At 38.2% G+C, this 11,376-nt stretch overlaps 1 protein-coding gene across 1 annotated transcript; it reads left to right on the forward strand.

The window, feature by feature from the left end:
- Positions 1–6,002: 6,002 nt before the first annotated feature.
- Positions 6,003–9,523, forward strand: LOC139912271 (uncharacterized). The gene is made up of 7 exons (XM_078283904.1): positions 6,003–6,071; positions 6,190–6,260; positions 6,398–6,527; positions 6,774–6,928; positions 7,459–7,601; positions 8,198–8,345; positions 9,237–9,523. The coding sequence occupies exons 1-7, from the start codon at positions 6,058–6,060 to the stop codon at positions 9,260–9,262; spliced, it is 687 nt and encodes a 228-aa protein (XP_078140030.1). The 5' UTR covers positions 6,003–6,057; the 3' UTR covers positions 9,263–9,523.
- The last annotated feature ends 1,853 nt before the right edge of the window (positions 9,524–11,376 follow it).

Genomic DNA, 11,376 nt, shown 5'->3' on the forward strand with positions numbered 1-11,376 from the left:
TTCAGTGTTTTGTTTAGTGCACAGTGCCCCAACCTTAACCTTGTCAACACAATTTCCTCTCTCCTGTGTCCACTACCTACCCTGGTAACTTTGACACTGTTTTGAATTTGATATAAATGCCTCCCTTTCCCCTCTCTGTCCCACCTTCCTTGCCACATTTGGTTGATTTTTTCCCAGATTACACATTTAACCTCTGCTTTACTGATACTAACTTGCATTTCTATATTTCCTTTCTTTAAAGCCCTCTTAGCCAACTCATCCACCCTCTCATTCCCCCTCACCCCTACATGCGCTGGAACCCACAGAAATTTTACCAGCCCTCTCTGATTTGCTATTCTTGTGACTGACTGGAGGACTTCATATAGCACATCTTGACAGCTGTTTGAATGGAAAGACCTTAAACTTGCTAGGGCTGAGGATGAATCTGAGCATATCAACACCTTATCTAGTCTAGTTTTTTCCACCCATCGTAGTGCAACCAACACTGCCAACATCTCCACTGTGTAAACCCCTAACTTATTGGATGTTCTTCTGTTGATTCCAATTCCTTTTGCTGGTATTGCCACCCCAAATCCTGTCACTCCTGTCTCAGGTTTTTTAGCACCATCCGTATAAATCTGTGTAAAATCACTATACTCTTTCATTACATGATAGTTAAATGCACTTACCAAATCAATTTTATCTTTTTCTTTCCCTTTTACCTCTAACAAACACCAGTCTATATCAGGCCACACAAGCATCCATGGAGCCACCACCGGATAAACTACTGAAGGGCTTATCTTCAGACCAAACACTCCAAATTCTTTTGCAATGTCATTCCCTACCCGACCAAAGTTATCCCTCTGATACTTCCCATTCTCCCAGCACTCCTGCAACACTTCTTTTGTGGGGTGAGAATCATTGTGTCCCTGCAAATTAGCCCAGTAATTTGCCTTCAGTTGCATCCTTCTTAATTCCAACGGCATTTCTCCCATTTCTACCTGTAGGGCAGGTACTGGCAATGATTTAAAAGCCCCACTGCACACTCTCAATGCCTGTGCCTGAATCACATCCAATTTCCTTATAAGAGACCTGACTGCTGCTCCATATGCTACACTGCCATAATCCAACACAGATCTTATCAAGGCCACATACATTCTTTTCAACGATGCGCAACTTACTCCCCATTCCCTACCAGTCAAACATCTCATCACATTTATTACTTTTTTTCATTTTTCTTCTATTCTCCTGATATGGTCTGCCCATGTTAACCGTGAATCAAAAAGAACTCCCAAAAATTTAAATGTTCCAACCCTTTCTAATTCTTTCCCATACATCCTTAGCTTCATCCCTTCCTCAATTCTTTTCCTGATGAAAAAGACTGATTGAGTTTTTTCTACTGAGAACCTACACCCCCAATCATAACCCCACTCCACCACCTCATCAATTGCACCTTGTACTTTCCTGATTGCATACTCCATGTTCCTTCCTCTTTTCCACAAGGCCCCATCATCCGCAAACAATGACCTACCTATATCTACCGGTACCTTTGAGAAAACGTCATTGATCATACTGATGAAGAGTAGCGGGCTTATCACACTGCCTTGAGGTATGCCATTACCAACTGTATACTGATTTGACAAGTCTGACCCAATCCATACTTGAATTTTTCTTCCAAACAGAAAATCCTTTATCCAGTTAAAAACTCTCCCACCAACACCCATCTTGTGCAGCTTAATTAACAATCCTTCCTTCCACATCATGTCATAGGCTTTTTCTATATCAAAAAACACTGTAATTACTGACTCTTTATTTGCCTGAGCCTTTCTTATTTCAGTCTCTAGCCTTATCACTGAGTCCATGGTATTCCTTCCTTTCCTAAAACCACTCTGATAACTTGCCAGCATTCCTCTCTTCTCAAGTTCATATGATAACCTTTCTGTTACCATCCTTTCCATTATCTTGCATATATTTGATGTTAGTGCTATTGGCCTGTAACTAGTGGGTTTAGACGGATCCTTGCCAGGTTTTCTTATCGGAATCACTACCGCTTCTTTCCATGCACTTGGTAACCTTCCCTCCTCCCACACTCTGTTATAAAGGTTCAGCAACTTTGATAACGCTCCTTCCCCTAGATGCTTTAGCCCACTTCTTGTCAATGTCTACCTTTCGTTTCCTTATTTTTCCTGCCACTGTTTCTTCATTTGAAACCAGATATGGAATTTTATTTCATATTTTATTAATTCATTTTCTAAATTTCTAAATTCTACTATATAATACTTTCTCATTCCCCTCACTTGAGCTGGCACCCCAAAAAACTGAACACATAGCCCTATTCTCACTATTCTGTATAGTGAATAATAATAATAATGAATAATACCCTACTTATTTTTAAAAACGCTATCAACAAATTTATCTATAGTCTATTGGTTCTCTCTTTATCAGATCAATTATTTTCTAATATATAAAAATCTACCATTGGTTGAGGAAGTAGCCTAACCAAGGTGGTACTACTGCAGGCATTTGAACTGTTGGCCTGATATTTGTGAATTCTTAATTCTCTTGCAAATTGATATCCTGATATTAAAAAGCTTTGCTTTATGGTCCTGGCGTTTTGACTGCAGATTAAACCGGTCTGTATGTGATAAAATTGCGCACGCTGCTCTTTGTTCGTTGACTCACGAGTAAAATCGGTATCTAGTGGAAGTATTAAAAGCACTTGATTTAATACATTTGTACCTTTTAAATTCTTAAACTTTAAGATAAAGGTTTTCCTATTACTCTCTATGTCTGTATAGCGTGTTTTCCTGAACCTGCCTCAGTGTGTGGAAATTCTTCTTTTGGTTTTAACTACTGAACTAGAGTGGGGTCATGTTTCTTTTAACAGATATCATGTCTTTAAACCTATATTTAGCCTATGCAATTCGGAATTAAATTTCTCTCTCTCTCTCTCTCTCTCTCTCTCTCTCTGGGTGTTTACCAAGTTTAACAATTCATCAATTTGGATGTTTTTTCAGGATATGTTTTTAAGGGCTGGTTTCGCAGACAGGGACTAAAGACAAAATTCAATGGAGATATCCACTGAAAAAGTCCTGAATCTAGGACTAGGCTTAATCCCTGTCTGTGAAACCAGTCCTAAATGTTTAATCTTGTGTGTCCCAACCTGAACCTGCTTATGGTGCTCTTGTTTCATATTTCTTGCTAAAAAACCTGCATATTCTCACTTTTTGTTGGACTTACCTCCCTTTAACTTCTTTATCCCATCTTTCCTGCCATTGTTTCATCATTTCATTCCAGATGAACATTTTTGCTTCTGCTTTGCTAATTGGTATTATGCCCATTTCAGAACTTTTTTTTTTTTTTTTAGCTACTTATCTTTCTCATTTCCCTCAACCCCAATGTGGTAACGGGTGTGAATTTAGCTTGAAGTTTGATATTCATCAGCTGACACGCCTTTTAACGTCAATAGCTCTGTGTCGATAGCTTCATCATTCTCAGATAAGCTTTTTTTTTTTTTTAGAGAGGAAGACGGAGCCAATGTGTCACAATCTTGATTAAGTCAAAACCACCACCTGTTAGTTAGTGCAGTCCCCAGGCTGCTTATAGACCGTCATAAAAGTGCAATATGGGCAGTTTAAAATAAACATCACCGTTTCTCAGCCTTTTCAATGGATTCACTTCAAACCATCTCTAATTTGTTTATAATATTCCTCACCAACATTCACAGTTATTAGTTTGTCAAAAGAGACCTTTTCTTGTGTTAAAATCCCCTCATACAGGCCTCAGTGTAGTACATAAGGATTTGCACACATAGGTGAGGAGAACGTTACACTATATAGTATTTAAATATCATCATATATCTCGGCCTGCCAGCTATCTGAAAAGAGGCAAGATTGCCAAAACTCATGTCCTAGCTTTGGAAATTGATTATGTAATTAATTGTTGTAGAGATTTCATGTGAATTACAGGCACTAAAATGGGTTACATCTTATCTCTCAGATAGGCAGCTCTGAGCTGGGTAATTCTATATCCTCCCAAGAATTTAGTTTGAAGCTTGATATTCATCAGCTAACGTGGCTCTTAATGTCAATAGTTCTGTGTTGATAATATCATTATTCTCAGATTAGGCTTTTTTATAGAGAGGAAGACGAAGCCAATGTGTCACAATCTTGATTAAGTCAAAACCACCTTCACTTCAGTCACCAGGCTGCTTAGGGACCATCGTAAAAGTGCAATATGGGCATTTCAAATAACTTCTCTGTTTCTCAGCCTAGAACTCTAGAAACAAGTCATTCACAGTCATTATTTTGTCAAAGCAGCCCTTAACTTGGGTTAAAACCTCTGATTCAGGCCTTAGTACAGTCTGAATTACCACAATTTCTCGCTTTAATTTTCAATAGCTCACTCAATTTTCAATGGGTTCACTTCAAACCATGTCTAATGTAGCCTACCTGTCATATTCTACACCAACTTTCACAGTCATCAGTTTTTCAATGGAGCCACTTATATGTTCAAAAAGCTCTGAAATCAAGTCTTTGTTTTTCATGATTAAAAAGATAATTCACTTGCTTTCAGGTGTTTAGTGATGAGGTGCCCTTCTTTGAATTTGCAGACAGTATCCACACAGGACAACACATCCTGCCTATTGAAGGCCAGGAGCACACCAAGAATAAGGGCCAACTGTAGTCAGTTTCAGTGTGGTGTATTCTGTATGTGTTCAATCTGCTAATTTTGGCGTTCAGCAAAAAGACCAGATGTGGCACAGTGTGGTCACTGGTGATCATCTCGGCAATGGACAAGGGAGGTTTATTTTTTTCATTACCTGGTAAGGAGAGGGCACAGTAAAATACTTGCTTAAGCTGGTTGGGGAGTCAACGTACTGCTCCACCGGTGGCATCCAGGTAAAGGGTGACTGGGACATCTTGGCGGAGATGCTGCACAGTGATGGCCAGACCAGTATCTTGGGTAAAATGTGATATAGATGTCAGTATCCTTAATTATTTTTTGTATTAAAACCATTTCCATCACCATATCGTCATGAAGTCTTATGCTCTTTTATGTCAGATGAAATGGCCTTAAACACAGATTACCTGTCATTCACTCTACAGGAGGGGTCCGTGACAATTTGTTGTTATACACATTGCTTATTCCATTGATTAGGGTTTTGGCAATTTTGCCTCTTTTCAGATGCAGGCTGAGATTGCATCGCACCTTCTAGATGTTGTACCTGCCCGATCATCCCTGCCACACATATCATGTTGAGCCTCAACACACTATCCATTCCTTGGTGTAAGGAACCCACTGATACCTGTACTTACTGAAGCCTTAACTTCTTCGTAACGCTTAGAAACACCCATTTATGCATTTTTTTTTTTTTCAGGGAACCCACTGATTCCTGATTATCAACAAGGAAGAATAATATTAATAATACATTTTATTTCTGTAGCACTTTTCAAAACATAAATTACTAAGTGCAGTATTAAAACAATACAACAATACAACAAATAAAAGAAAGTGAAGCACAGAAAATAGAATTTGATGTCAGCTAGGGTATTTTTCAAGGTATCAATTCTACTTTAAGCACTGGGTTTAACAGGTAAATACAGCTGTGCATCATCTGAAAAGCAGTGACAGTGGCCTATTAATTATATGACCAAGTGGTGGCAGATGGGGAACAAAATAGGGCCCAGACATCCACCTTGACGTACTCCACAATTAAGCTGTGCAGGGGAGGATATAGAATTACTAAATACTATAACATGCAAATCCTTATGTACTACACTGAGGCCTGTATGGGGGGATTTTAACACGGAAGAAAAATGTCTCATTTGACAAACTAATGACTGTGAAAGTTGGTGAGGTGACTGCATCATAACCGCAGGTGGTTTTCACTTGATCAAGATTGTGACACATTGGCTCCATCTTCCTCTCAAGGAAAAAGCCTAATCTGAGAACGATGATGCTATCAGAGCTACTGACGTTAAGAGCTACGTCAGCGGGTGAATATAAAACTCACCCTGGTGGTTTGGTTTGTTGTTTTCGAAGAACAGAAGAAGACAAAGTACTTTTTAGATCACCATGGAGTTGAGAAGGTAAACTTAAATCTAAAAATTTGCCTTTTTCCTGATGTCGCCATGTTGACTTGGCTGCATGATAGAAAAGCGCCATAGCAATAAGCATAATAATATCTGCAAATTTGTTTGGTTTCAGGTTTCTTCACAAAGGGATGTCTTTTATTCTGCTTCTTATTTTGGGAAACATGTTGTCTGTGACACCTTCTGGTAAGTAATGGGACAGGGAAAACAGCTTTTAAAATAGTTTCACTAAGTTGAATCCCTCTAATTATTTATTACCTTTTGTATTATTATTATTATTATTATTATTATTATTATTATTATTATGTGTTTGTTTCATGCAGGGCTTGAAAAGGATCTTTACTGTACCAACGACTATGTTGATACAATGTTTTGCCACTTCAAACCAACATCTGACCAGCCAGACTGTACTGAATACAGTTTGAATCTCACAGGGAATATCCCAGAAAAACCGTAAGTGTTATTTTTATGTGTTACTTTGTGTCACACTACAGAGACAGTAAATTGTTTAAGTGCTACAGTTAACCCCAACCCTGAATTATTATGTTTTGGTGTTAAATGTTAAATCGATCTTAACAGTGGATGGCATTACAATACTGAAAAAGCAACTGAATCAACATCCATGTTTGAAGCATTATACCCAGAAAGAGAGTTATTTTCAAACCATGTTATTGAACACAATTCATTTGTATTCCACAGGAAGGCACATTGCAATTTCAAGCGCAGGGAGGGCTTCAGTGGAGCATGTTGTTGCTCTATCAAAATGATACTTGTTTTAGGGGAGACTCACACTGCAACACTTCTGAAAGGGGGGCAGGAGCTGAAGTCCAAAATCATCAGCATCGAAGACAGCAGTGAGTTCTTTTCTTTTGAGAATCCAACCTAAGAAAATGTGTCATTGCTGTGATCTTAAGATAGTTCACTCAACATTTGAGAAAAAGAACAATTCTCTTTCAAAGCAAGACACCAGATAATTATAACAAAGAGAAATCCTGAAGATGCTCCATTGACAGTGGATGAGAGAAGGATTTTGCAGGATAGTAGGTTACCCATGGTCATATATGAGGACATGAGGCCATTTTGTGTTTCTTATCAGTTTCATAAAACTCACTTGCATGTAAAAGCACAAATAAGCAGTCTTCATTTCTTTGTCAACTGAGCAGCTTCAGAAAGTGTCTCTTCCAAACATAATAGATTAGAGCCTTGCATCTCTGGTTTCTACCTTTGTGGACAGAGTTGTACATGTTCACAAATAGTCAACCGTCAAAGACAAAAGGAATAACACACTGGTTTAGGATGGATTTTTGTTTAGAAAATATTCTTTGAATTTCAGCCTACTCTAGAGAATTAACCTTTAAATGTTCTTGTTGCTATTCTTCCACAGTTAAACCAAAAGCCCCAACAAACATCTCAGTGGACCAGTCAGATGGAAATGTTAATGTCACATGGAAGACAAACATGGAGCAAACCAGTCTCAGTAATTACTTGACTGCTGAGGTGACTTATGGAAAAAAAGAAACAGACAAGGTAGGGGCAGTGTCACAGACACTTGGTAACACTGACCTCCATCGGTCATGGAGATGTAGACATGGACTCAGACTCTCTCCAGCAGTATTTCACACTAGTAATGTATTGGGCTTTTAAATAGCCACCAGATGGCAGTGTGAACTATATACCGATCACCACTTAAACAGTAGACTACTATAGACTACAGCACCATATTTGTGGTTGTATACATTATGTAAAATAAATAAATAAATAAATAAATGCAACCATGGCATGCTATTTGAATGTTTAGACATACAAAACTAGTCAAACATTCGAAAATTCTAACTCGTCCTGAATCCAGAGGGAATTACAGAGTAAACATTACTCCAGTTGGAGCAGATTGCAAAAATTAAGAACCTGATTAGTTTATATGATTTATGTCTTATGTTTCCACCCTCAGTTATGCAGTTTATTTGTCTTTTGGTTGGTTATGTGCTCTGTGTGATTCATTAACTTTAACATATAAATTCAATTACAAAAAAGAAAAAATGTGTCCAAGGAGAGTTTTTGACCCTGACAGAAAAAGTTGAAGAACTTTGTATCATCCTCTTGTAATTGTCGTCTCTCCATACCAGGTGCATAAAAAAGTCAGGACAGCGACATCCTCTGTAATACTTCCCAAAGACTTGGAGCCGAGTACGGCATATGTGGTTAGCGTCAAAACCTCCACATCGTTTAGTAAGCACTCCAGTGACAGTAGTGAGAAGTGTGAATTCACAACCTGTAAGTGTTATCTTTACTCTTTTTGTCAGTTGTTCTGTATTTACTTAATTGTTGCTCTATCATGCCTGAACCAAGTGAATTTCCCAGACTGCAGTATAAAGTTTTCCCTCATACTTAAAAAAAGATATATCTTTTTCATCTCATCCATGAGTGTCATACATTAAGCTTGTTACTCTTCTGCACAAATATAGAAGAGATACAATTCATAATTTGTTTGGCCATCTAAATTTTGGGTATATTCACATTGGCCTATGTTCTTGAACAGTTTGAATTGAAGATGAAAAAGAAACTTTTTGGGACTTTATAAACTTGTCATATCTTAAAAATAGAGAGAACTTATCCCTGTCTGCCTCCAGAAGATTTTCCCCAATACTTCTAAAATGTGCTTAAATGTAAGACAAGTACAGGTACCTAGATTCATGCTTTCTGGAGCTGTGACAAAGTGCAGCCCTACTAGAGAGGTGTTCACACAGTCATTGAAGAGTTTGATGCAAACTTTGTTATATCACCAAGCACGTACCTCTTTTATTTAATTTAATTATTTAATTATGACCCTAAGATTACTTTTGATGAAGATACTGTCCGTGTGCTGACTTACTTTTTTGGTTATAAAATGCATATTACCATTGTGGTCTACCCCAGAAGTTCCCTCTGTTGGAATGTGGTTGAAACAAGTGGCAAAACTAATACTACTGGAGAAGCTGACTTATGATCTAAATCAAAAGTCAGATATGTTCTGGAGAATATGGTCACCCTTGTGGACATATTTGGAAAACATCCCATTAAGATAAAAGGGTTTAATATTGCAACCTGATTGAACTATTTTATTTTATTTTCTGCATCTCTTTTTTTGCATGTTTTAAGATCGATATCCATCTGTTTTCCTTTTAGTGCCGGGAAGCGCTGGACACCAATAATCCTGAATTGTGCTCAGAGAACAAAAATCATCGGCCACGATACCCTCGCAAAACTTAATCTATGTTTCCTTTGAGAAATTCTTCAGTGGACATACAGCCTTATGTATTGTTTTTCCTTTTCCTTTTCCCTGTTTCTGATGCCTGTGGAGTGGTACTGGCCCAAGCTGCAGTGAGATGATGACTCAGTGTATTGTGCTGTGATTGCTTTGTAACCCTGAATAAGAAAATATAATAAAAATGATAATTGGGGGAAAAAATGAGTTTTTGTTCTGTACAGATCTGTTTTTCTCCAGTATTTACAGTCATTACAAATGAGAATAAACTTCAAAATACATGTAAAATTCATTTTTAGCTGCACATGTTGTCAATAACAAATGTTATTAAGTGTTTAATTTTGTGTGTCCTAACCTTAACCTCATATTGCACCTATACTGTCTCGTCAAGTGATGTAGGGACACAGGTCACATCAGTATAGACGGGGAGAGTTGTTGCACAACTACCAAGAGATTTCACTAACCCAACAAAGTCATAGATAGATACAAGTTAAGTTTTGTTTCAAAATTAGATTATGATTATTTAGGGGGAAAAATAGGACTCCTGCTCCTGATACTTTTTAAAGAATGCTAAGCAGCCTAGTTGTCATTCGACACAGCAGTCGGTGAACTCAAGCCATGTCAGTAATGTTACTTTTTATTTTTCCAATTTCAGATGGGGGAAAAACAAATCAGAGTAACTACTCTGTAACACACTGAGGGGAAACACTGAGCAACAACTGATAGGGAGCTCAGAGGATGGAGGGTTTGGGTTTTAGAAAACTAGTTAGCTGTCTGTGAGGTTTCATAGTTAACCGGCTAACCTCGGTGACTCGCTGTTGAAAATCCAGTTCCAATTCCAGTTGGAGCAGATTGCAAAAATTAAGAAGCTGATTTGTTTATATGATTTATGTCTTATGTTTCCACCCTCAGTTATGCAGTTTATTTGTCTTTTGGTTGGTTATGTGCTGTGATTCATTAACTTTAACATATAAATTCAATTACAAAAAAGAAAAAATGTGTCCAAGGAGTTTTTTTTGCCCTGACAGAAAAAAGTTGAAGAATTTTGTATCATCCTCTTATAATTTTTTGTCTCTCCATACCAGGTGCATAAAGAAGTCGGGCCACTGACATCCTTTGAAATACTTCGCAAAGACTTGGAGCCGATTACGACATATGTGGTTAGCGTCAAAACCTCCACATCGCTTATTAAGCACTCCGGTGACAGTAGTGAGGAGTCTTTTCTTGAGAAAGAAAATACCGTGACCAAGTTTACTCACTGTCCTTCTGTTTTTTGCTGCAGCCGCGCGCGCCTTCCGTGTGTGGTACTGGGGCTTGTTTAGTTGCCTAAAACGTTTGGTCGCATTTTTACTGCAAATTAAACCGCTCTGTGTGATAAAATTGCGCACGGTCGCTCTTTGTTGGCTGACTCGCGAGTGCAAAAGTGCAAATTTCCATAGTAGATAGTAGAACTGATTGATGCTGTGTGTCATTGTAGGGCAATAACAATGGGGCATCATATTATTATTCGTTTTTTGTTGTATGGTAAACATACAACAAAACCCTCGCAACTTCTGCCTATACTATATCTTATATCATGGACACTCTAGAGGATTACGCATATGAACGCCTGTCAAGAATAAAATAATAATAAATAATTTAATAATACGGACATTTCGAGGAAGACGCTGCAATCAGACAATCTTATCACAGAAGAAGGCTGGCTCTGATGAGATCCTACCACTTGTTGGCATTTGCCATACTGGACGAGTGAGGTAAATTGGTCCAGTCCAAACTATAGAGCTGACGATTGCAATCATGCAAAAATCCCAAAAAGTTGATCCATGCAAACGCTAGTTTCACCAGTCACCAAAACAGAATGTGAAGACGTTGTTTTTAACCAATACAATTCAGATTAAATGGTTTGCTTCCTGAGATTGTTTCGAACGGTGTTCTCACCAGAAATGAACCGCTCCACAGTTCACTTGGAAGCGGCCTGAGACCACCTCTTCGAGGCGGACCAGAGAGCGGTTATTTGGTCCGCACCAGGGTTCGATCAGGGTGTTCACAGCACCCCAAACG

The sequence above is a fragment of the Centroberyx gerrardi genome, chromosome 1 (assembly GCF_048128805.1).
Source record: "Centroberyx gerrardi isolate f3 chromosome 1, fCenGer3.hap1.cur.20231027, whole genome shotgun sequence".
In the NCBI taxonomy this organism is placed as follows: domain Eukaryota; kingdom Metazoa; phylum Chordata; class Actinopteri; order Beryciformes; family Berycidae; genus Centroberyx; species Centroberyx gerrardi.